The following is a 26,948-nucleotide window of genomic DNA, read 5'->3' as shown; positions in this document are numbered from 1 at the left end:
CGGCGGGCCGGCCCTGAGCGGCGGACGCCGAGCGGCGGGCGGGCGATCGGTCATGGCCTCCCCGGCGGGCGGCGAGCGGCAGGCGGACTCAGGCGAGCGGGCGGCGGCGCTGCTGGCGGAAGCTGGGCGAGTGCCGGGCACAGCTGGAGCGGGCGCGGCGGCGGCTGCGCCGCACCCAGCGCCTGTACCGCCGGGCGCGGGAGTGCGGCGAGGCCCTGCGGAGACAGGTAGGGCCCCCACGCCCCGAACCGCGGCCCCGGCCCTGCCGGCCCCTGCCACCCCTCGGCCCCCGTTCCGCCTGCCCCCTCCGCCCTTCCCGCGCTGCCCCGAGCCCGCCGGGTTCTCCCGGCTTGCGGGCGACCACAACCACGAAGGATTCTTATGGCAAAATAGGCAAGTTTGGGAGAGACTCACATCGCAGTCTACAGCTTCCCTCTGAAGAGGACAGGCAGGCACTGATCTCTTCTCTGTGGTGACCAGTGACAGGACCCGAGGGAATGGCCTGAAGTTGTGTCAGGGGAGGTTTAGGTTGGATATCAGGAAAAGGTTTTTCACCCAGAGGGTGGTTGGGCACTGGAACAGGCTCCCCAGGGAAGTGGTCACAGCACCAAGCCTGACAGAGTTCCAGAAGCATTTGGACAATACTCTCAGGTACATGGTGTGACTCTTGGGGATGGTTCTGTACAGGATCAGGAGTGGGACTCAGTGATCCTTGTGGATCCCTTCCAGGCCAGAATATTCTGCAAGTCTGGGGTTTGTAAATTCCACAGTGCATCAACACAGAACAGTGGCTATTGCTTGAAATCTGACTCTACAGGGTGGGCATCATAGGAGTAACTTTGGTTAAGTTTCCCTGCTTCCTCTGTGAGCAGAAACTAAGTTTTCCATTATGCCAACCATCCAAGTACAAAATTGTTCCCTGCCAAACAAAATCAGTTGAAATGCCTGTGATACCGTTATGTTTTGTTTGAATGATGGAATGCAAAATAGACTGGCACTCTTTTCTGGTGCACTAAAATGAAGTATTGGATTCTGTAACATGCTATTTTTCTTTCAGGTAGAAGAACTCACTGAGGAAATCCATAATAGGAAGGAGAAAGATACGTCTAGTGTAGAAGTACAGACAGAGGACTATGCTGCGTGGTCACAAGCAGGTAGGGAGGCTGGTGACTATTTAAAGAGGGGTCTAGAACAGCATCTTAATACATTTTAAGTCTGTATCTTCTGCTGAATTACACTCAATAACCTGGCATTATTTTTCAGACCAGTTCCTGTTTTATCAGGCTGTTAGTTCAGGATAAAATGTAGCATGGACTAGCAGAATTCATGCCATAATAATAATTTGTTACGTAGTAGTCTTTCTTATATGTTACAAACATAGGTGTTTTGCCAATTTTTAGAGTATATTAAAATAAGACATAATTTGTGTACTAGGACTAGAATAAATTCAAAGCAGAAGCACTACCTAATATTTAATCTTCATTAGACTACTTACTTGCATAAATTTCCAGTTTAAGATTTAGCATCCTCAAGCTGCATTAGTAAAATATTGCTTTGCTAGTTTATGCAACTTCAGCTTTTATTTCTCCCTCCCTCCCCAGATTATTACTACTATGAAAATTATTACAATCACACCAATACTCAAGATTGTGCATCTGAAATACCAGTGCAGCACAATCATGGGACTGAAGGCACTGAGCATAATTCCACAGAGGAATCGGATACAGGTGTTAATATTCCTCTAACAGTGGATAGCACCAAAGTTGCTGAAGATGGAGAAGAGGCAAATTTCATCCAGAATTTACAGGTTTTTGAGCTGTCTGGGGTTTTACCGGTTTTGAAGTCACTATTCTGTTAATATTTCATCTAAAAGATACACTCTTGATCCTGATGTCTTTATATGAAACAATTTTTCGTGATAATCTGGTGCGGATGTTAGCATGCTAACATACTTGTACTTCAAAACTAGTTCCTTTTTGTAGTATATTCCAAGTGTAGCATACTCCTAGAGATGGGGTTTGGTATTTGGTCTATTTTTTAAAAAGGGTACATATATCCTATATAACCTGGAAGCAGAACCCTTTTTATCAGCAGAGTATGTTCAATATGGCCTGCTGACTTTCTTAAATAGTACTTTTTTTTTTTTTCTTCCATTGGCATAAGGAGGCAACATTTAAGGAGAAGAAAGTTGTTGGTGGGGTTTATTTATTTATTTTGTTGTGGGTTGGTTTTCTTCCCTGCTATCCAGCCTTCTCTTAGGTCACTCAACTGAGTTTGTGCCTTAGCATCTAGCAACAGAAAGTGGGACAGAGAGCAGAAATTTGTTTAGGAATGCACTGAAAGATACTCACTGTGTGTATTTTTGATGTGAACCACCCTGAATAAAGATGGGGGAACACAAAAGACACTGGAACAAGTCTTGGCCCTGTTGGAATCAGTAGGAGCTTAGCAATAAACCGCAGCCAAATTTTTGCCTTCTGAAAGAGTCCAAGTTCATAGAGCACTTTCCTTCTAGAAGAAAATTTAATTTCTTACTTTCTGGTATCAGGAGGCAGAAGATACTTCAGTACCAGAGGGTTCTTTGGCAGAGAGCTTGAGAGCTGCTGCAGAGGCGGCTGTTTCACAAACTGGATTTGTTTACGATGAAAATACAGGATTGTATTATGACCACAGCACTGGATTCTATTATAATTCGGTAAGGATCATTTCCAAAATCCTTAGCATTTTTTCTGTATGCAGAAGTTTTACTAGTAAAAGTTGATGTGAGCAAAAAGGTAAGATCCAAGGTTATGTTATGGTTTGAAAAACACGTTATTGAAGATGAATAGTATTGGTGGTTTGTTAGCTTGTTTTTTAATTATTTCAGTTAAAGATAGCAGGCTAGGATATAAATTTGGATTCTAATTCAGTGGGGTTTGATGTCTCCTTAGATCTTTAAGTTACTTAGCATTGTGGAAATTTACTGTAAAGCTGATCTGTAACTTTCTCAAACTTAAAAGCTTCAGCTAAAAAATAACTTGTTTAGAAAAAAACAGGTTGCTGAACTAAGTGGCTCCTCCACAGTGAAAAGGGTCTTGAGAGAAAATACACCAAATCCTTGTAGTTTTACTTGTATAGTGTTACCAACTAGTTTGATGTTATAGGAAAGAAGATACTTCTTAAAAAAAATTGATAGATTTTTGGATCAGAATTTCTTAATGGTTACTTTCTACTATATGTTTTTCATAAAAGCTTTTGAGGATGTTTTCTTTCTGTCCTATAAGGTATATGTATTCACATGTAGATAGATACATATACTGTTACAAATTCCAGGGAGCTGCTGTGCTGAAAACAGAGGATTTGTTTGCAGCATTGCATTCAACTCAGTTTTAAAAAATGCATGTGATACACAACTGCTTGTTTTTAGGGACTCTTCTGGATTTAATTTTTAAGGTTTTAAATTATACCATTGCTTTTGAATTTTGGATTTTTAATTTTGGATTTAGTTAGATACATAATTGTTTGGGGCTTTAGATTACAGTTTATGGTACAATTACGCAAAGTAATTCTTGTTCAGTAACTGTTTTGAATTACAGGAAATGTTCTTGTATTGGGTTTGCTGGCAAGGTTTTGATAGTGAGGCCTGGGACTGCAGAGGCAGCCTCTGTGAGAAGGGGCCAAGGACTGTGTGGACATGGCTGGTTGCACTGCAGGGCACAGCTGAACCCTTAGAGGACCTGGTGGTGCCTCTCTGAAACCATGTGTAAGAAAGGGCAAAACACAATGGGGTGTGTATGGAGAGGATGAGTGTGAAAAACAATCCTGCAAACACCAAGGTCAAAGAATAAGGATCGGGAGGAGGTTCTCCAAGCACCAGAACAGGCAATTTTCTGCAGTCTGTAGAAGAGGACCACACTGGAGCAGATACTCACACTGCAAGCCATGGAGAACCCCAGACAGAAATAGCTCCTAAAGGGACTGTGGCCTGTGGAGAGCCCATGCCAGAGCCCAGAGTAGGTTCTCCTGGCAGGAGCTGTGGGCTGTGGAGGACACATGCTTGAAGGAGGAAGTAGCAGCAGAGAGGGACTTTTTGGAACTGATCTGAGCCCCTTACTCCTCATTTTCCAGTACCACTCGTGGTGGAAGAGAGGTAGAGGACCTGGGAACGAAAGGGCTTAGTAGAGGTAGTGTAAAAAGAGACAGGGAGAACTGTTCTTTGTTCCTCATCTTCCAGTTCTGTTTTAACTGGCAGTAAATAATCTGTTTTCACCAAGTTGCTTCATCTGGCTTGCCCATGATAGTGATCTCTGTCTTGACTCGTGAGCTTTTCGTCTTATTTTCTTTCCCAGTGTTGTTGAGAAGAGGGATTGACCGAGTGGTTGGAGGGGCACCTGGTAGCTATCCAAAATCAAGCCACTACGGTTCTTTAGTACATTTGAGTACATTTTATGAAACTGCAGTTGTGGTTCTTTATTAACAAGGTGTTTCTTTGAACAATATTTCTTGAAGCAATGATAACGTTGTTCTTCATTTTCTATAAAGGAAAATCAACTGTACTATGACCCAGCAACTGGAATTTATTACTATTGTGATGTGGAAAGCGGCCGATACCAGTTTCATTCACGAGTGGATCTGCAGTCTTACCAGGCCTCTGGTACTAAGCACACCAAGGATAAAAAAGGGAAAAAGAAGAGAAAAGAACCGGAGAGGATTGCTGCAGATGAATATAAGGTAACTTCAGAATTGACAGACAGAAAATGCAGAACTTGTTGGGTTTTTTTCCATTATGTAATTTATATGTTGAGGGGCTTGGTTTTATGCAGAGGTTGTGTGCTTATTTTCAAACTCTTTAAACATCTTTAAACTGCATATAGCAGGTTGCTAACATGCAGTTAGTGTTCAAATAACTTTCCCCTTGAGTGATTAGGGATCAAACTTTTAACTTGGATCCTCTCACTTTTTCAAGACTATTTTATTGCAATGCAACTGTAAAGAAGTCTCATATCAAGTGTCAGTGAAGTTTTCTGATAAGCAAGCACACTAGAATGAGTTCAGGGTGCTGGATGGGCTGGATTTACATCAAAAATTCAGTGTTAACCTCAGGGTCTTGGTTTTGGGGTCTTGACTTGTAGTTTGTTCCTTTTTGTTTGGTTGCATTTTTTTTCAGGTTTACATGATGAATCAAAAAATGTAAATTTTGAAAATACACTGACATAAACAACCCTTTTTTTGTGACTGTATTCCAAAGCTCATTCCATTGGCATATTATTGTATCTCTGCAATCATTTGGGATTGAGGAAATGTCTTTGAATTTTTAATTTGTTGCATATTATGCTTTGCTATTGATACTTTGCTTGGTCAATACATTTTCGTTGTCCTTAGGGTGGATAAGCTTAATAAATGCCCATTGTAATTAATTTGTATTTTAAGTTATAAAAAGCATGACTTCCTTTCTGTTGTTTTTCTGAGTGCTAAGAAGGCATACCATATAGTATGTATGCAGTGACTGCCTTGGAAAACTTTACTCACTCCTAGACATCAGGAAGTTCTATTATAACGCAGGTATAACACTTCAAGAAGTATTTCCTTGATGAACACTCTTACTCATGTTGAGTCCTATTCTGCAAATTTGTTTTATTATTTAAGATCTAATTAAATATATTTCTCTAGTTCACAGTGCTCCTTGGTTTACGTTTTTTAAAGCTATTGCTTAAATCATTGCATAGTTTCATTGCGTAGGCCTCAGACAAGCATACTGGTTGAAATCTGAAATAACTGCATTATTGTACAGGTACTCTTACATAATAGTTATGCAGCGTCTGTGCACAGATGTTAATTGTAATCAGGATTGAGGTCTTCTGAAATATTTGAAAATGGAAACTATTTACATTAAGAACAAGTGCAGTTATGTTAAATGGATAGCGCTTGTTGATGGATTACACCTTTTATAAACAGATTGTGGCTAATGCAGGAATTTCTACTCTTTGAGAGAACTTTGAGAGAACTGAAAACTTGAGCTGGACACTTTAGCAACACTAAGTATAAGGATCCTTTAGAATTAAGAGAAGGGAGCTAATGCAGCAGAAGTACAGTTTTACACCATCCAGGTTCTGGGCATGCTGCTTGCAAATATTCTACCACACTCCAAAGGCATTGTTAAGACAGAACTTTATTCATCATGTCTCAGGAAAGGATCATGAAACGCTTGTAGGAGTAAGTCTTCATCATAAACTAATTAATAAGTCTCCTAAATTTAGTTCTGTGATGAGTGTTACATATTGACTTTTACATATTGACAAGTGTATTTATAAGAGTTTTGAGGCATCTATAGCTCTGACCTAGCAAGTAATGTTGACTACTTTTTGGGATCCCATCACAATCTGCTTCTGTGCTCTGATTTGCCTTTAGCTTATTTTTTATCAATAAAATATTTTTATTTAGATGGTGTTGTTAACAAATCTTTTGTGTGAGAGCTTCACAGTCACAAGGTAGAAGGTAAACATCCTTTTTTTCTCATGTGTTTTATTGATGGTGAACTGAGTACTTTATTATTGAACTAATTTGTTTGACAAACAAGATAATAGGAAAAACATTTAAAGTCTTCTGTAGTGTACAAATCTTTGCATCTGTGAACAGGATATGAAGGTTAATGTCATAGAAGGAAACAAAGCCTTTTTTATTTTTTAAACAAATGCAGAATACAAAGAGAAAATTTAAACACTCTCCATTTCAGACTTCAAAAATAAAAGAATGCCTTTTGTCAATCCACTTATTTGTAAATACACTCTTAGATTTAGAAAAACCAAAGTACCTTACAGCATATTTTACATAGCTGAGTTAAAAAACTTTATTCTTGTAGTGTGGTTATTAATCACATAAAGAATTCCTTGATTATTTAAAAAAAAAATAAATCTATGTTACATTAGTATAAAAGATTTAAATTTACTAGAATAAAATATTTTTCTCCTATAAAACTGAAAAATTAGTTTATAAGGTGCACAGTCACATACGTAGGTGCATGATATTTTTTTGGCAGTATAGTTGTTCAGTTTAGTCTGATATAGACAAAAGCTCTAATTAGTTCATGCTAGAGCAAAATTAAAAATGTCTGGGTTTAAGTAGCACTTCATAGCTGAAACGTTGTCTCTTGAAATGCATTTTCTCCACACTTGTATCCAGCCTCTCTCTTTTCTTTCCCTGAATACCATCTAAATTATTAACGTTGTGACAGTTCTTTTGAAGACTAGTACTTCATTATTACTTTTCTCAGTCGGTTATTAAATTGTGCTGCTAGTGTGAGAAATGCCTCCAAACATTGCCTCATTTCTTGACCAAAGTAGGTTTTACTCAACTTTATTTTTCTATAGATGGTACAGCTAGGAGAAGATTTGGTTTAATGCCTGGTCTATGGACCACTGGTAGTGTTAAAAAAGCAATACCAGGGTCTGATTCTGGGAATATGTCATACACCCACTGAACTTTATTATTCTTGGATGCAGATGAGGTGGTTTATAAGAGTATGAATGTGAAGCAGGGAAAGACAGTGAGCAGTAGTTACACACTCTCAAGTACATGAAATGCTTTTCTTCCTTTTTCAGTGAAAGGATTAAATATTAACCCGTATTGATAGATATTTATATTTATTATATTGCCAAGTACAAGAAATAAGGAAATCTAACAGCTGTGTATGTAGATCATCACAGCATATATTTCTGTGTTGATGGTACTGATTGCAATCAAATTGCATCTGATTTTTGAATGACTTAATTTATACCAGAGTTAATACCTTTTGAATTTAAAAAAGATTGTTGCAGTTTCAGTCTGTTAACTTTCTGTTTCTGTAGGGGATTTTATTTGTGGTTTAGTGTCTAGCTATTGGGAAGAATTTTATGTTCTCAACTATCTTACATATAGTATATATTTATAAGTAGTAAGTTGGGATGCTTAACACTACAGAAATGGCAGGTGAATTGTCCACAAATATTGCAGCATTCTTGAAAAAAAAACAATATAATTGTGAGAATGTAAATGATAAAATTAATATGTTAAAATGCTATTGTATTTTTAACAGGCTGAATTACCAAACAAGCAAATAGTCATAAGCATAAAAGTGGAGGGGAATTCATGGGCTTACTATCATGTGGGGAAAGTTCCTAATCTATACAAGAACTTTCTTTAAAGAGATCCTTTCTTCTCAGTCACCAAACTTCTGTATTACAAATAGTTTTCTTCTGACTTGTGAAACAAAGTATTCTGTCTGCTTCCTTGCTTTCAGTAGACAATCAGGAATTTTTCTGCCAGGATGAATTATTGCATAGCCTCTGTGCAGCTCACATAAAAGCACTGGTGGAATACTTTGAAACTTTCAGGCATATAGTTCAGTTCTGATATCTTTTTGAAGCAGTAGACCAAAAAAAAGCTGGAGCAAGAAACACTGTATTTTCTTCTGTATGAAGAAAACCTTTAAATAAGTAAATTTTGAAAAGTTAAAAAAGTGGCATAAATGATAATATTCTCTGGCCCAATATCTGTATCCAGGGCTTCCATACAAGTTGGAGAATAGACTTTATGCAATAGTGATCATGCAGTTCTACTTGCTGCAATGGGGCTATTAGAAATATATAGCAAAATTTAGAAGCAGGGTCTGACATATGCTATTTTTTCCATAAATTGTTTTTAAATTTAAAAATGGTTTGTTTTTAAACTACCACCAAGTACATTTTATTTCAGTGTGGTGCTCAAAATTAACTTTATAGCTGCTTCAGTAGGAGAGGGAAAGCTTTTTAAGTAGTATTTCCCGTAGAACTCTTGAAGGAGTGGTTTTTACTTTTCTTTTTATCACATATAGTTTATTTTTTGCTGATATTCATCCCGTCTTTAGGTACGTCAATTGGCAGAAACCACGGCTAATCTGAAGATTTCTTCTTTTGGATTGGCAGCTTCTGGTAAAGGTAGAGTTGAGACAACAAACACATTAGTCCATGGATGTTTACCTTTAACCTTGGTATTTTTATTAAAGGAAAAATTAGTATTAGAAATTGATGGTTAGATACCTTTTTTCCTAAAGGAATTAATAAATTTTTGAAGCTATTTGATCAAAATCCACTCACCTGAAAACTAACTTTGAAATATATTTGAAATTCTGTGTAAGACAAACATCTAAAGAAAACTTTGATGGCGTTCTAGAATATTTTGGAAGAGAAGTATTTAGCATCACTGTGTAACATAAAGCTTCTGGACTAAATAAACTACACATTCTTTAGGTAAGGCAGATTTCTGTTTTCTGTATTTCAGAGCAGTCCACCAGTGTATAAAGTGGCTTCTATATGATGTAGGAAGAGCTTTACAGGGATTTTTTTGGCATTTAATTGGATTTTTTGCGTTGGAAAATCGAGTATTGTGTAGGGTGGAAGAGAGTAACTGAAGTACTACTGAAATGGTGTTAGCAAGTGAAAGCTTAATCATTTGAGTGGAAGAGCTATTTTTAACTGTTTGAGAATGTTTCTTTAGTGAAATACTGAATGTCAGATTAATATTTCAAATTCAGAGAGTCAGTGCTAAACATCTACTATCAATCCCTGTAAATGAGTGTTGAGTACCGATGATTCTTACAGCAAACCAAACTTATAGCAAACCAAAAAACAACAATAAACAAATTTAGAAAACAATGCAGTTCTTAGAATTGAGCTAATTATGTTCACAGTAATAAGTTCTAATTTGTAGACATGCTGAAGAATTGCACGAATGTGGATGTTGATCAGGCATAATACAGAAAAACTGAAGTTTTAAGAGACAAACTGTCTTGCCCTCTCACAGTAAAGCAAAAAGTATAGTTTAAGGGCTTAAAATATTTTGAATTTTTTGTTAAAAACACTTCAATGACACTGACATTATATTATAAGTAGGACAGTCTGTGTTTCGGAAGGTCATTGCAATCAGTAGTTTGTGGCCTATTCTTTATAAAGCAAAACCATCAAGTCCACTTACACAAGCATGATTTGTTATTTTTGTAAGATCATGACTAACTATGTAGTTAAAAAATAGTTTATTATCAAGCAGATTGATTGCACTGCTCAACTTTACTAAAGCTTAGTGATAAAAATCCCAGAGATCGTGGGGTAATACCCAACAGATAGAAAGTTTTTCAAACATGGATCATGTACAGTCAGTCCATGTCCAACTTGTGACTATTGATGTCAGTCTAGTATTTAGATAAATTAGGCAAAGCAACATGCAAAGGAATGTATATGCCTAATATCGTGGTGTAACAAACATGGTTGCAACGAGCACATACTTGCATCCTTTGTGTCTTGTATCATGAGTTTTTGGATGAAGAGTTAAAGTAATTGAGAAATGAAATGCATTGCTAGAATGTATTGGGTCATTCCATATTTACTGCCAGTTCCTGGTTTTTAGGCAGTGACTATATGGAGGCAAGAAGAAGGTGCTGTTTGCATAGTTACACTTTAATACAGGCTGCATGTGTTCCGTGCTAGTACTAGTACTCTGTCGTGGTTTGACCCAGGTAGCTGCTCGCTCATTCCACCAGCAGCAGGATTGTAGAGAGAATTGGAAGGGTAGAAGTAAGAAAATTTATGGGTTGAGGTACAGCAAAAGCCATGCACACAAGCAAAGGAAAATAGGAAATTAACTTTTACTGCTTCTCTTGGGCAGGCAGCTGTTCAGCTATCCCAGGAAAGCTGGGCTCCAGCACAGGTAATGATTACTGGGGAGGACAAAGGCTTTAATTCCTAACATCCTCCCACTTCCTTCTTCTTCCAGCTTTTATTGCTGAGCATGATGCCAAATGGCATGGAATATCCCTATGGATAGGTGGTGGGGTCAGCTATACCAACTCTGTCGCCTCCCAGCTCCTTGTGCACTCCCAGCCTCCTTGCTGGTGGGGTGGAGCAATAACAAAAACACCTCTATATTATCAGTGTTGTTTCCAGCACAAATTCAAAACACAGCCCCACAGTGAAAAAAATTAGTTCTACCCCAGCCAAAACTAGTACAGAGTCATACATAATTGAAAAGGATTTCTTCACAAGACTCTCTCAAGTGCTTTAAGATGCATTCAGTATCAGTTTATAAACTTCATCAAGATGTGTATTGTAATGCAGATCTACGAAATAATGAAGTTTTCAAAATCCATATTCGATTCAAAATCCAATTTTAAAATCCTCAATTTTGTACAAGAATTTCTAAATGTGAAGATTGCATTTTTATCACTACTTATAGAGCTATTTAATTTATTTGTTTTCTTAACAGTTGAATATAGCAATTGTGGAAAAATACAGGAACTGCTGAGAATAGGCTTAATGGTCATATTGGCAAAATCATAGCATGAATGTTTGTATGGAATTAGTGGTCTGTTTATTACAGTGTTTTTAAAAATTACTGCTTTCAACACAGAACTGAGAGTCTTCTCTTTAGTAGCCAGACTTTGAAACCGCACCGTTTTACTTTTTAATTTAAAATATCTGAAATGATGCCTAAAATGAGTATCACCGGATTCACTATGGAGAAGGAGCTAAGTGGTTGGAGCATTGTACTTGGGCATTAGTGCATTACAGTCATTTGTTATTTTGCCTTGGTTGTGATTTAAGCAGACCATTTAGTTTCTTTGTTTTCATATTAGATTAGATTAGAATACTATAAAATACTTAGTTAGTTTACATTTAGTATTGCAGAACACCTTGGTATGTTTGGTATCAATCCAATATCCCTACCAAACATAGACAAAAATATTTCTAATGGAATTAATGTGTTTGACATGAATGAACTGTGTAGTCTTACTTTTGGCAGGACTACTACATCTTTTGTATAAAATAAACAACCTTACACAGTGGCATCGTAATCCTATTCCTTCCCATTCCAGGACTTAGAGAATTCAGGGAAAAGGGTCACTGCGTTATGGAGAAATCCTAAACAAATAGTCTCTCACTTAAAACATGAAATATTTTTAAAATTGCTGATTTTTCCTGAGAATCTGCTGTCTTACTGAACATGTTTCCAAAGCACACTGTCCTATCCAACAGTTGAGGAGAATTCTTGTCTTTGTCTTACATCTGTGCCACTGATGTGTTTTTACAGTTCTGAAACTGAAAGTGCTTTAAGTTCCATGATATTTGCATTCACATTATTTCTTGTATCTTGAAATGAAAACTGCTGTTTGGTGGAAACACAGGAAAAGATCGAGTATGTGGTTTTTTAACTGCTGTGTTGCAATATTTGATACAATTCATGGTAATTGACTGCATTCATTCTGAACTCAAAATGTCACATAACTTAAAATCTGAGATTTTATTTACCTTTTAAAGCCACTTGTGTTCTTTCTTTCTTTTATTTCGTTTTTTCTTTTTTTTTTTTTTTTTTGAAGTGGTTGTCAGGCTACTTTCTTTCTGCTGGTGAAATAAGTGGCAATGGAAGAACCTACAATGATCCAATCTGTCTCATATTCAGTAAAGAAATTGAGCATTTTTTTTGCAGTAGAAAATGGATTTTCGGTAGAACTGTTCCACATAGAATAAATTAAGCTTATAGTCTCTTTCTCCTATCTTGTTTAAAGGTTTTGTTAAAGATGCAGTTTTGAAAGGAGAAAGAACAAGTCATTAGGCAAGCATAAGTGGGCATTCCAGATATTCTGGACCATGGTAGAAAAAAAATTAGAAGACAAAAACAGGAGGAAGATACGATGAAGATCAACTAAAGAACTTCTAAGCAGGTTGCAAGAATTGAGTTAGAGAGGGACAGAAGTGAGTGTCATAAAAGCAAAATATAAAAATATTCAAGATGATGTTGCACAAGTTTGAAGTGAATACAAGTTTCTTAAGGTTTGTGTGAGAAAAGAGGAAGGGATAAGTGAAGTTTAGAAGAGGAGGGCAGTCACATTTTCCCAAGTAGACGATGGTCATGTTTTTTAGAATGTGAAAATGGTTTCACTCAAATGTTCTGTTGACTGTATGTGGAAAAGTTTTGGAAATTTAACCAATTCTTAATAGTTGTAAAAATTCTTCCTAATGAAGAATTTACTTCCATGATGGTAGCATTCTTCACAAAAACTCAATCTGTAAATACTGTAACATTATATAACTCCTCTCCAGGATTTGGACACAGAAGAGCAGAAATCATCTAACAATCTGAATTGCTTTTCCACTACTGAGCAAGTAAGTTCTACTGAAGAAGATGAGTCTCCAAATATAAGAAAGAAGACTAAAATGGACACAAAACCACGAAACAGTCTAACAGCCAAAGAATCGGTTTCTACAGACAGTATAAATTCACATTCATGCAAAAGTACACCAGACACTGCAGTGTATACAGATGACAGTAGAACAGCAGACACGGAGAGTGAGCCAGAAGAAGGTGAAATTACAGATTCTGAGTGTGAAACCTACAGTGAGGAGGAATTAACAAGTGAAGAAACTGATGATTCAGAAGACTCAGAAAATGAAGGTGAATTACTGTGGATTATATGTGGTATTATTGTATTTTTCCAGGAGCCTGTTAAGAACAAATGACAGTTTGGATAATTTTAAACAATATATAAAAGCATGTGACTTGAGATACTTTCAATTAATAAGTGCTATATGTTACCAGTATTTCTTTCCTTCTCATCATTTGCACAGTAGTCAGAGGCAAGTAGTAGTGTTTTTATAAAAGCTGTTTCCCAGTATAACATCCTGTGCTTCTGTGGAAACCTCAGTGACTGAATAAAATTTGGTTAGATTAGGACAGTCAGTGAAGGGAGAAAAGAAAGTCTGTTGCTAAAATAAAGGTTGTAGAACAGAACTCAAAATAATTATGTGTATTAACTTTCCCAAATTAATATATAGTATTTGGGATACTGTTCATAAACCATCATGTATAATTCAATTCAAGATGAGTCCACTGTGATGAAAAGGAATGTGGAGTAGTCAGTACTAGTATTCCAGTGACAACTTGTAAGAAATGGGTATAAAGAGGAAACCTGCATACTGTTTTATACCAAAGAAAGTGTTCTTCTAGGTCCTTAAGGTCCTTAAGAACTCCTCAAGAACTGAATGGTCTCTTGCCAATAAAAAAAGTAAAGGTAACCTATGAAAAGCTTAATGCAACCAATCAGAACTATATATATATATGCAAAGGATATTCCAAATCCCAGAAAGAAATACACCCTGAATGAAGACTAACTGTAGCCTGGGCCCTGCTCACAGTTAAATAGTTTGTTTCGTATGTTTTCATTAATTTACTTAACTACTCAGATCCTAAGTGATTAATGCCAATCAAAATGTCCTTGCTACCATCAGGCTTTCAGATTAAATTTCCTTCTTTTACTATTCAATTCTGTAGTAATGATGGTGTAATAAAAACTGGAGACAGTTTCTTTTCCCCTAGTACCCTTTTAAGGTATTGTCTTCTCATCTTATTATGTCTATTCCTAGCTAAGATTATCGGAGATGTTTCTGCAAACGTACAGCTGAGTACAGAATTCATACATCTGTTAGAATATAATAAAATATAATGAGATAAAAAAGCATATGCATCTGTAGGCTCTGTCTATTATTTTTTCTTATCTGTGTTGATGCATAGTGCTAATAAGAGCTAAAAACATATTTGACAAATTGTCAAATATAAAGTTCTTTATGCACTAGGTCTGCGATGTGAACAGAAAGGTGTTTCTTTTTCACAAAGTAAAATTGTATTCTAATATATTACGATTAATAATCCATGAATTTATAATTACTAGTAAATTCTGTGAATGTATTTATATTTTATTGCTATAAAGAGTAGTGCACATGTAAATAAGCAGAATGAGGAAAGTATTTGTAATACTTTGGTGTGCAGTCAGAAAGCCTTTGAAACAGTAATGTCATCAGAGTTTTCTCTCTTATGCAATTATGCATTTCTTTTTATGAAAGTTGCATATTATTCAGCCAACTAATGGCTGAATGTATATCGGTTTTTTGAAAACTATGGACTATGGGGGTAAAACTGTAATTTGTTGGTAATAATGGTGGTGATTTTTTTCTATATAATTATAGATGAAGAAAAGATATGGCCTCCTTGTATCAGAGTAATTGTAATAAGATCACCAGTTCTACAGACTGGATCACTTTATATTATCACGGCTGTGAAACCTGCTACAATTGGAAGGTAAAACCAAATGAAATATTTTATATGTATCTAAAACTACGTGCTTTGAAAGCTGTGGAAAGCACTTTGGATTGCTTGTCCCTACTCTTCATGCTTATCGTCCTAGCCTGCAGCAGTTTTGAGGTACTCTGAGTTAGGTTAGTCCATGATAAGAAGTTCAAGTCAGGTCATGTAACACCGTATAGCTGTGATACACAGTTAATGCAGCCCTCAAAATTTGTTAGTGATAACTTGATTTTTTTGTCTGAGCCCTAATGGCAGCATAGCTGCAAATCCTTCTTTGAAAACTTGTTTTTTAGAAAGTAAGTAAACTTTGTTCTTGGCAACTAAAGTAACTTTTTCAGAAACTGAAGAACACCCTTCAGAAACTTAGGATCACGGGGAAGCATATCCCAGACTTCCTCACACATTCACATTTCAATAGGGTTTGTTCATTGTTTTTAGATAATAAGTTGGGGGTTGTGCTAGACTGTATGCAGTCTTACAGTTGTAAATCTGATTGGTTCATTGGAGAGGATGAATTTAATGATGACTTAATGTTTTCGTCCAAGCTTACTGAAAACCTCACCCCTGAAAAGCTGCTTCTGTTTAATGCTGATAGATGTCTTTTGATTTGCTCTTAGAGGTGCGCTTTTGTACATACATTTATGTGAAGGTCAGGACAGTTCTACTTGGAATTAGCATGTAGGTCCTTTGCTAGTTGTATTGCTTCTTCATCCCTTAAGTATAAGAATGTAATACACAAATCCCTTCGTCTGACTGTAATGTTTTTAACAAAAAACAAAACAAAACAAAACAAAAGACGCCCTGTACAGATTACTCTTTCTTTGCTTGTATTACCTGCCTAACGCTGTCAAGAATTCAGCATTGAAGACTGATGCCAAGACGCACTGAAGAGCCTGAAGGATGCAGAGTTCAGACTGTTACTTACAGGCATTGCATGAGTATAAAAGTTCATGTAGAAATGTCAGGTTATAGATAAAAATTTAATGGTACTGTTTTATCATTTATGTGTTGTCTACTTTGTATAGTGTATAAAAATGAAAGAAGTGGCCTGAAGCAAGTTTTTATATTATGTCTGTAGCAACAAAATGTCTTGTATTTGCAAAGATTCCTAATAGCTTACAAGAGAAACACGATATTAAGGTTTCATCTGAAATATACCTTTTGTAAGTCACTTATTAGACCTATTTCTACTTTGTTGTGATTTACATATTAACTTGCTTTTACAGAGAAAAAGATGTTGGACATACACTTCAGATTCCTGAAGTTGGAGTCAGTAAGGTAACTCTTGTTTATGTCTGCTAAAAGGTAGCTCAGCAGACATAAATGTATGAAGGAAGCGTTAGTTTTTACAGCTTTAAATTTGAAAAATTGTGTTAATTTTTTGAAAGAACTTTTAGAATAAGGTGTGGGTTTACCCACATTTGAATTTACAAAAAGGAAAAAGCCAGGTTTTTATGAATGGGAACTTAAACAACAGTGTGTTTTCAAAGTCTAGAAAAGCTCAGTACTTTTTTTAAAAGGGAGTTTTACTAATCTACAGTGTAATGCACAGTAAAAAAACTGTATTTTGAATCTTGAATTTCATAATTATTGAACTTGAGGAAACTTACTACTTTGTTAAGTACTTAATGGTATATAAAATCCTGATGTCAGCTAGTAAGAATCTTGTCACAAGTAATGCAATCTTCACTGTTATGCTCAGAGCGAAAGGGTTTATTTTATTTTTCTTCAAGGCAACTGTATAAATGCGATGTCCAGGGAGTTTGAAAAATTAACAGAATGCCTTTCAATGGTAGATTGAATGTAACTTTTTGTTCTGGTTTAGAAAGGTTACAGATAAATTCTATGCTCTGTTTTGCTAAGTACTTTAATGTGACCCTAAATGCAGCACTGTTTATAAAAGGAAAATGTAGATTGACAAAGACATGTCATCCAAACAAAAAGTTTGCTAAAAACATCTGTAAATGCAAGTGTTTCATGAAACATGCTTTACTATGTCTGTTTCAGATTATAGTTCTGATTAATCAGCCATGTACCATATTTCATACTGAATAATTTCCAGAGTAATTTCCTGCTAATAATGACTTTTTCAGACATATATTTGAAACTGGGTGAATAAAGAAGTCAAAAGGCTTTTATTTTTCTGTAATATTACCATTTTAGTACTTGATGGGTACTGACAGTTTATATAAGAAGTTACTTCACTTTTTAGATAAGGAGTGAAAGGCAGAAACATAAATGACGTATCTGCAGAAACAAAGTTATGCACCACTTTGTTTTCCTAACTATTTATAGTTTATACCTGTGGACAAATTTGGCATTTGTTTTTCTTGAGTGGAAAGTGAGATTTAAAAAAATGCTACACCCTGCAGATTTAGCCTCTTTAGAAGAAGTCTGGGTTAGTTCTATTCAATAGAACAGAGGTAGAAATTAAATTATCTATTGAATTAACAGTTGGTCTCCATCACTGTGGGAGTGTTCCTGTTGGAAATGCTAGTTAGTCTTCAAAATATTTTTTTTTTAAACTGAATGTAGCAACTGCTGTTGCTCAAAGAAGAGAATATATTTGGTTTTAAATTAATACTTTTCTTCTCAGATTGACTCTTGTGACTTTTTTATTCCACTATTGCAAAAGGGATCTTTGCTTGTCAAATTTCAAACAGTCACCTTTTTAGACTTACTGCTTTTACTGGAAGCCTTAGAAGGCTGGAGAATTTGGTACTTTGGTTTGTTCAGTGGCCTTTTTTGGAGGGAGTGTATATCCTTGTGAATTTGGCCGGGAGTTGTGTCATCTGTGTTCTGTATAGGCTTGGGAGCAGTACCTGTAAAGAACTGCCACAACAGCACAAAGAAACCCATAAAGAGATTGTTAGTCTCAATATCAGAAGGGAAATAAATGAAATAGCAAGTGATGGCTAGTCATTATGTCCTGGGTATTAATGTGCAGGTGAAGGTGAATTATATGAATGCTACCAAAGCATGGCATTTAGGGAGGTATATCAAATATGAAAGACCAAGAAACCTGAAGCAGAAGAACAAGATCAGACTTTTTTTTTTTGAGAGTGCTGTAACTTACCTTAAAAGCAAAAAGCCTGTTATGTATATAAAGTTGAAAATCCTGCATTACTGAATCTCACAGTTCTTTAAGGAAAACATACTTACCACATTGGAAGTATATAGTTTTCCTGTATTGAATCAGTTTATGGTCAAAAGGTTACATTATTAATAGTATACTTTAGCTCCTGTTGTTGTGGCCCCTTCAGTTACATTTCACTTGGATGAAATCATAAGGTATGGAATACTGTATTAACTTAGAGTACCAAAGGCACTCATTTTAAAGGTCTCAAAATATATTCCGAAATTTTACCTTTAAGTAGCCTTTAAATTGTGAAGTATTTGCTTAACAAGAACATTTGACCTAGGCTTCTTTTTATCAGTTTCATGCAGAAGTATATTTTGACCATGATTTGCAAAATTATGTTCTTGTGGATCAAGGCAGTCAGAATGGAACAGTTGTTAATGGAAATCAAATCCTCCAGGTGAGTACCTATTGTTTTAAGGCTCTGTACACTGCAGAAAACTGTAGTCTTGTCATTTTAAGTGTTTTATGGCAAATGACTAACAATGACACTGTATGGTTTCTTTCATTCAATAATGTCTGCCTTGGCTCCTTTCTGATTTTAGGGCCACTTACAGTACATAGTGTTTGGTTATACTAAGAAAAATCCACTATGTTTGCAGTTGCTAGAGTGAAATACCTCCTTAAATACTTGCCTACATTTGTGAGACCAAGCTGAATTACTGAACTGTAAGCAGCATGCATGAAATTGAGTTTTTGTCCTTCGTGAGTAACTAACATGGCTGCCAAAACTTTCTTTTGCTGTAGCCTAAAACTAAATGTGATCCCTACATCCTGGAGCATGGAGACGAAGTGAAGATTGGTGAAACTGTGCTTTCTTTTCATATACATCCTGGCAGTGATACTTGTGATGGATGTGAACCAGGACAAGTCAGAGCACATCTTCGCCTGGACAGGAAAAAGGAATCCTCTGGTTAGTCAGGTTATCACAGGAGATGTTTATTATTATGGCTTTATTAGTATAGTTGTTTATAATATAAACATAGGAATTACTTTAGTTTTCTTACAGTTTTCTTGTCAACTGGAAATAGTTATACATGATGTATTTTCTTCTTGGTATATGTGTCTATAAGGGAGCCCCTGGTGGTCTAGGGGTAAAGGCGCCGCGCTATCACCGCGGAGACCCGGGTTCGATTCCCGGTCAGGGCCACTCCCGGGCAGGTGGGGCTCGTTAGCCCTTAAAGGCAACCCACCTACGTCCTGAGGACCTCGCTGCCACCGTCCAAGCTCGCTTGGCCCCGGCAGATGAACCTTAGGATTAAAGGGTGGGCTCAGTTCCGCGCACACTGTGTCTCACCTAAAAAATCCAATGCGCAGGCTGGAAGGTGGAAAGACCTTCCCCGGATCTTCGCTCGCGAAGACTGGCCATTATATGTGTCTATAATAATGTTAGAACAAAAATTCTCACACTTACCATGTTTCAAAACATTGTTACATTAGTAATAAGAAATTCAATCCTGTGTTCTTCCTTTTAGTTTGCCCAGCACTTAGCAAAGAAGAGAGAGAGTTAGTCAGAAGAAAAGCATTAAAACAAATACGGGTAAAGTATGGTTTACAGGTGAGTTTACAGTAGGAACATCATTAAGTTTTGTAATCTGGTTCGTATTTTTTTAATGCTTTGTGATTCCTATTTTAAGCATTAAGAATAAGGGAAGTTTTCAAATGCACTCAAACTTGAGCCTGGTAGTTTAAGTCAAGCTGGTCTTTTGTTCCCTAAATTATAATTCTTAATAAACCTGTACTGAGAGAGATGATTTTAAGGGGGCATGAAAGTCCTGTTTGAAGTTTAGGAAAATAAGATCTTTCCAATGGGTACAAGATTCCTAATCCTTTTGAGGTTAGGATTTGCAAGGCATTTCTATTTTTATTTCTGCAGATTAGGTTTTCACTGAATTGCAGTGCTATCTTTTATTTGGAAAGGAAAAATAATGAGCAACTGAAAAAAATGGTGAAAGGAATTTTTTCAAGTTTTTTAAGTCCATAGAATGCCAACGTGAACATACAGGCAATATAGTATATATGTATTTAAGTTACTTCTGGTTTAGGTATAACTTTAACTATGGGATTACATCCAGCATTTGTAGTTAAGTATTCATGTACAAAACATAATGCCATCGTTTCTTTCAAATTCTTCAGCTACCAAAAGAATATGTATAGAGAATCTGTAGACATGCTTAGTTCTGTCATCTATTCTGAAAAAAAATAGTTGCTGAGGAACAGGCAAAATATTTATACAAAAAGCCAGTGCTATGGCCACTTGGTTTTCTGCTTAATAGGAAGAGATTGATTCTTCATACCAATAAAAGATTCAAGAGAACCTGTTATTTCATTTACAGCTTCTGTGAAATTATTGAAATTGGCAATATTACATCATTATGTGATGATGGCAATAATATGCTTTACAAGGTATGGCCGTAAGCTAAGTGAGGACTGTAGTTTTTTGTTATAAGGTTTAGAATTAATGAAGTAGGCTGAAGCTGCCTTACTTTGAAGGGAAGAAGTGCAGTTATCAAAAATAAAGAATTCATTGTCTTGATGGAATTTAATCTGCTTGTAAAGAACACAGAGTATGAAGACAACAAAGCAGTGAAGAATCCAAAGTACAAAGACAGAGCAGGAAAGCGCAGAGAGACCGTTGGAAGTGAAGGAACCTTCCAGAGAGACGACAGTTCAGCTTCTGTTCATATGTAAGTTGGAGAGACCAGGGGAGGTATCCTCCATGTCCTTTTCTTGTGAATCTTAAAAAAAAATATATAAATTACCAATTTGTTACTAGCATACAGTTTTTTAGATTACAAATTACCTGTATATAAAGTTTTAGGAGAGCTAGAAAATTGTAAATTTCATGCATTCCATTTCACATAGTCTTTTTCTTAACTTATCACTTTCCATGCAGAATTCAACTTGGCAGTAAGGATGCTTAGATCACTTCCTTACCAACTCAAAAAAATCAAAGTCTTATCCAGCTGCACTATTGACATCTTCTGTAGTGTCTGTTTTTCAGGAGGCTCAATTTTTATTTTTCCTATTCAGTCCCAGTAATAGTACACATGCAGATTTTTCACCTGCAATTTCTTTCACTGTCAATATCCAGCCTGTCATAGAACATGTATTTACATACATCTTAACTAATACTTAATATAATGTTCTTCTTCAATTATTCCTTTGCTTCTGTAGTTGTAGTTGTGGTGGTTTTCTTAAGAAACATGAACTTCTAGGTGCTGGTAAAAGGAAGTGTGAGACAGTGAAATAAATGCATTAGGATGCACAGATACTGCCTTTTCCCTAGTGCAGTGCATTCCCACCCACCCATGATGTAGCTTTTAGCTCCTAAAGCAAGCAAATAGTTCAGAAGCAGTTTTAAGAAAGTTGATAGTCACCAGATTGTTAACCAAACATACTCATGGAGGAACTTGTAAAAGGTAGCTTTGGGGGTCTTCTGGATATCTCTTGATGGAAGTAGGAGCAGCACAGTAATTGATTCCTGGTTTCCAGAGCAGCAGCATATGCACGCCCATTTCTGTTGTTCAGTATTTGGGAGCATACTCTTTATATGAACTCTGCTTATCAGTTATCTCAAACTTTCTTCAAAGTGAAATCAGCAACAGCAACAAAGGACATAAAATGTTGGAGAAGATGGGATGGAAGAAGGGGGAAGGCCTAGGAAAGGATGGTGGTGGTATGAAGAATCCGGTAGGTTTTTCTTGTTTTCACTTGAAATAAAAATAATAATGTATTTGCAGTGAAAAATATCTAATTGTATGCCACTATTCACTTCAAACATTTCAAACTCCTGGTTAGGAAGAAATAATCTCAGTCAGACTAATCTCAAATTTTTTCTTGACTAATGAGGTATTTTGAAATTTTTTAATAGCATTGTCCCTTCAGTGAGAATGCCAGAACTGTCTGTGTTTATTAGGAAACTATGCAAAGGAGGACAGACAGCTTCTACCCATTGAATTAATAATAACCTCATATTTGAATACAGTAGCCTGGAGGAAGATTGAAATCATTTAAGTGATTGAATTCAGATGAGCTTAGGGTAGAATTCTTCACTTTCTCTGAGATTGCTCTTTCTCTGAAATTGCTGTAGCACAAAAATCAGGTGATAGGCCAGAAGAGAGGAAAAGCTAGCTGACGTCGCTGTAGCCACCAAGTTGTAGGCCTCTGTGGTGGGCATGTTAGCCCCATTTTGGCACCAGATGTGTTGTCTTTTGGTGCTGCTCAGAGCCACACCATGTCCTGTACTGTCAAATTAGCCAGCACAGGGATCATACGCTGCTCACTCAGGTGTATTTCACGTTAATGTTAGGAGCAGGTAACATCTATCAGCACTCTTGATCGTGGTTCTAGAGGTGGTGATTTGACACATCATTTCTGTGGTACTGTTGATGTTTGATCCAGGTGTATTAGAACCTGAAAGAGAAGTGCTTGGGAGTGGGGGTGGAATTTGTATTAGAAAAATATAATTTAGAATACCTAACTTGCAGTTACAACATTTAATGTATTTGACAGATCCAACTTGAGTTACATCAGAAGCATGCAGGTTTGGGTACTAGGAGACCAGTCTCAATTGAAGACGTTCAACTCATCCAGAGCAAGAATAAAAAGAACTGGGACAAAGCAAGAGAAAGGTTTGCTGAAAACTTCCAAGACCGGAAATCACAAGGGGATACACCTAAGAATACATCTTGGGTTAGAGGGACTGTAGAGTAAAGTATTTAGTCCCTCAGCAAGGTAATTCCTGAGTGTAAATAGTTGGAAGAGAATTTATTTTTATTCTTTTTGCTTTTGCTAAAGCAGGAGTTTGGTTATATGTAAAATACAGTTGTGGAAAAATTTATTCAAGATTAACTCTGTTATGTTAATTGGTTTTCTGTAGTCTTCATGTTTTTATAAAAACACATTTTTAATAAGAAAAGGAGTTTAGTGGGATATTAAAATTTAAGTACTTGAAAGTGATTCTCATCACAAGCAGGAATCTTCCATCATGTTTTTAAACACAGAAATTTACACAAAACACCTGTTAAATTTAAATATGATACTTTAAGCATTTGAACAGTGGTTTAAAAGCAAGCTGAAACAAATGAAAAAAATCCCCCAGGCCCATACTAACAAAGTCTCATATTGCTGTTTCTTCATGACTGTCATGAAATGCTCAGGAAGAGGTACAGCAATCTTAAATTCATACAGTTCAGTACTAGTTACATGTCTCAGCTTATCTTAAGCTGAGGAAAAGGGGGGAAAAGCTTTGTTTTAAATGATTCAGCAGTACTGTTCAAAAATATCGTACTCAATGAAATAAACTACCAGCACTAGTGAAGAAAACAATGTTCAGAGACAGCTTGTAGCAAAATTTTCTTCTGTGAAGAACTTGACGTTTCTTTAGTAAATCTGTATCATGCCTTTAAACTACGAGGTATGTTTAGAGAACTGCTGTCTGTATTTATTAACTTCTTTTTCTGATACGTCCATTGCTGGCAATGGAGTTTATGCCAGAAAAAAAACCAATACAACGGAATTTTGGTGGGGAAGGATTGCCAAACTGAAGCCAAAAGACTGGTATTTATTGAATGTTCCGAAACACAATAAACCAGTGTCGATTTAAACAGTGTGCTTCTTGATAGTTTCTTGTGCATGTATTGGACGGGAGTGCTCTTCTAACATGAGTAAAACTTAATCCCACTTTGGTCAAAAGTTCTGATACTTGTTCAAGTAAAGGAAACTTGGTAGTCCACCATCCTATTGGATCACGCAGGCAACTCTCAAGTAAACCCAGGACAAGTTACCAACCATTTATCTTTAATCTAGACACAAACAATATAAAGCAAAAGGTCCAATCTGTTATTTAAATCATTAAAGCACACAAGTTTACAACCCGAACTTCTGCACTACAAAGCCGAAAATACAGTTATCAATGCCTGCAGCAGTATTGATTAATTAATATTAGATCACCACTTGCATTTGTAAGCAGTTACTTTTCTACTGATTTAGTGATAGTATTTAGTGACAGTATTATTGCTGTTGCAATAATAGAAAAATATTGCTCTATTATGTACTTTGCTGTTGTATTCCTTCTTACTGACATCACATTCTCAGGCTACCTTTTTCTGTGAAAAAATATTGTTCTGTATGTTTTGTTCTATACTTGTTAAGTTTTAGTTTACCATGTATCTAAATAGGCACTCCTGTAGTAGGAGGAAGAAATATCCTGTATGCTAAAAGAAAAGGTTTTCCCTTTTTTTTTTTTTTTTTTAATTTGACCTCTGTAGTCTTCAGAGCCAATTAAACTACAAATCTTCATTTGAAGTGAGTAGGAACCTTAACCTTCCGCAGTTATTCAAGTGTAACAGCTCTAAGAAAAGTGAATCAATGAGTTTGCATTTCATAAAGTTTTTGAAGTAAGACATCATTTGCCTTCTGTGAGAGGCATGGTCTCATGCAGTCAAGGGCTGACTGCTTTCAGTTCTGCAGCTTCCTCTGTCAGCAGTTCCATATAAAGGACTGAAGCATAGTCTTGGTTCAGTGTTGCTATGATAAATCCCTTTCTCTCCTGCTGCTGCCTAGGAAAGCAAAAAAGCAGTGCCGTTAATACACAGATGGTTACAAAACAACTGAAAATTTTACTAACCCTCATCAAGCACTTGAGTGCCTTTACTGAGTAGGAAAACATGTATTGAGCTGCACAGGGCTTTTCATCCCTTACCTTAGTGACCCCTTAGAAAGTTTTAAGTACAAACGAGTGAGGTGAAAACCACCCGTGTTGTGCAAGCCTTATGTGCAAATGCAGTACTGCTTTCCCTCATGTCAGGAGGGGAACATGAATTGCCATTGCACTATTATAATTTTGGAGGCTATAACCAGTAAAATACAGCATGAAGTTTAGCTGTCCTACCTTCTCAGTCCTCCAACCATCCTGTTGTTTTTTTCTATCTTATGATACCTAGAGTTGCTTTTTGATATATCCAAAGTCAAAAGTTTTAGCAGTTTGCCTTATATATAAATATTGCTAATGAATATAAAGTTACGTTTATATATAAAGTTTCCTGTAGTCCTAGCAGTGAATTTTACCAACTTACCAAACATAGTTTTCTGAAATATAAAATAAACTAAGAAGAGTAGGTATATTCTTATCTTAAGTGCTGAACAATCCAGCTGGCACATAAAAACAGGAAGTGCAGTCGTTGTATGACAGTCATTGGACTAAACATATGCCAGTGGGGGCCCTGAACTTTATACAAGTGAACTACGTCTACAAAACATACCATGCGTGAAACCGCAGTTTGTCTGAGCAAGAACAGGCCCTTTGCTGCTGTAGCTGGTTGTAAGAAGGGTACTAGACTGGGGCTTTCTGCCAGCTAGTAACAGATCCACAGCAGCAGGAAGAGATGACAAAAACAAAACCCTGTTACAAACAGGAGTATCTGAAAGATGGCGTACCACAGGACTTTCTTCTGTGTACTTCTAAGTGCCCTGACCACTGAATGTGGGATTTTCTTCTCATCAGGTTTCTGCGTTATAAACGAGTTTCATCCGCCTCTTTAATCCAGCAGTGTCTCTCTGTTGATGCACATACCTGCGTGCGGGTTTCTGTGGCAGTGATCCTGGTACAGCCCTTTAGCGCATCAGGGCACCATACCCTCCCCCCCGGCCGAGTTCAAGTGTCTCGGTGTCATTTCAGGGCTGCAAACAGGGCGCACGCTGCCTCTTCTGCTCCTCGAGCTCCGTAGTTAATAAAGCAGGGGAGACAGGCGGGTTGCGGCCCAGCGGCCCGGCCCCACCGCCCGGCCCGGCCCCACCGCCCGGCCCGGCCCCACCGCCCGGCGGCCCCACCGCCCGGCCAGCCCCCTGCCGCCCGGCCCGGCCCCACCGCCCGGCCGGCCCCACCGCCCGGCCCGGCCCCACCGCCCGGCCCGGCCCCACCGCCCGGCCCGGCCCCACCGCCCGGCCCGGCCCCACCGCCGCCATCTTGTCTCGTCTGAGGGTGCGGGGCCGACGAGGGAGGAGCGGGAGCCGCCCAGGCCGGCACCGCCTCCCCCGACAGCCCGGCCGTTCCCGCAGCTCAGGGGCCGCGGAAAAGGCACCGAGTGGGCGTGTGACCCGGAGATGGTCGCGGATGTAGTTCCGCAGCAGCTCAGGAGGAGCGGAAGAAGTAGGCAGTCCATCAGTGACCAGAGGCCCAGCAGACACAAAAGAAAACGAGAGCTATAGATACTAGATTAAAAATACACCTACGTGACTTTTTAACGTTTAGGATCAGAAATGATCCTAAGAATGAACGAGTGGAGTCTTGGGTGTGACGCTGAGAAGGGCATGCCAGGAGGAGCTGGCGCACCAGTAGCCTCAGAGCTCCTCATCCCACGAAGAGCTGACTCCTACTAATCTGTTGGAAATGCCTTACAGCCCCTACTCCTCAATCTCCCCCTGCTCTCCCTTCCTCTGCACTCCCTTTTCTATCCAAGGGCAACGGTGGACTGACCTTGTCTTGGCAGTCTTCCGTCACGCCTGCTTCATAGTGAAGATGCTGTGGTTTGGCCAACCCTCAACTGCTGGACTTAGTGAGGCTAAAAAGTTCGCACAGGCTGTCAACCTAGATTTTGTAGCACCTTGAGTCTTGCACTGACACCTGTAGATCTTCAATATTTTCCCCCGCAGTTCTTCACCTTATTTGTCCTTTTTTGTTTCC

General features: G+C 37.5%; 1 protein-coding gene, 1 long non-coding RNA gene and 1 other non-coding gene across 3 annotated transcripts; 1 reads left to right on the top strand and 2 right to left on the bottom strand.

Moving 5' to 3' along the window:
• Positions 1 to 37: 37 nt before the first annotated feature.
• AGGF1 (angiogenic factor with G-patch and FHA domains 1) lies at positions 38 to 23,871 on the top strand. The gene is given in 15 exon segments (XM_050328759.1): positions 38 to 121; positions 123 to 227; positions 1,058 to 1,154; positions 1,602 to 1,807; positions 2,549 to 2,695; positions 4,522 to 4,710; positions 13,086 to 13,437; positions 15,006 to 15,117; positions 16,350 to 16,401; positions 18,561 to 18,662; positions 19,010 to 19,175; positions 19,738 to 19,820; positions 20,822 to 20,949; positions 21,856 to 21,955; positions 22,778 to 23,871. Coding segments are annotated over 15 exon segments (2,109 nt in total). The 5' UTR covers positions 38 to 52; the 3' UTR covers positions 22,979 to 23,871.
• LOC126646969 (uncharacterized) lies at positions 20,786 to 21,862 on the bottom strand. The gene is made up of 2 exons (XR_007630480.1): positions 21,664 to 21,862; positions 20,786 to 21,000 (listed from the first exon to the last, which is right to left on the bottom strand). It is a non-coding gene; the product is annotated as an uncharacterized LOC126646969 (long non-coding RNA).
• A 1,172-nt stretch (positions 23,872 to 25,043) lies between the features above and the next one.
• On the bottom strand, positions 25,044 to 25,172 carry LOC126647704 (small nucleolar RNA SNORA47). Its single transcript, XR_007630652.1, has one exon. It is a non-coding gene; the product is annotated as a small nucleolar RNA SNORA47 (small nucleolar RNA).
• Positions 25,173 to 26,948: the final 1,776 nt, after the last annotated feature.

This window comes from Myiozetetes cayanensis, unplaced genomic scaffold (genome assembly GCF_022539395.1).
Source record: "Myiozetetes cayanensis isolate MyiCay16 unplaced genomic scaffold, myiCay2020 scf4, whole genome shotgun sequence".
Taxonomy (NCBI): domain Eukaryota; kingdom Metazoa; phylum Chordata; class Aves; order Passeriformes; family Tyrannidae; genus Myiozetetes; species Myiozetetes cayanensis.
The sequence above is the reverse complement of the archived record's forward strand: the minus strand, read 5'-3'. Positions and strand labels throughout refer to the sequence as shown.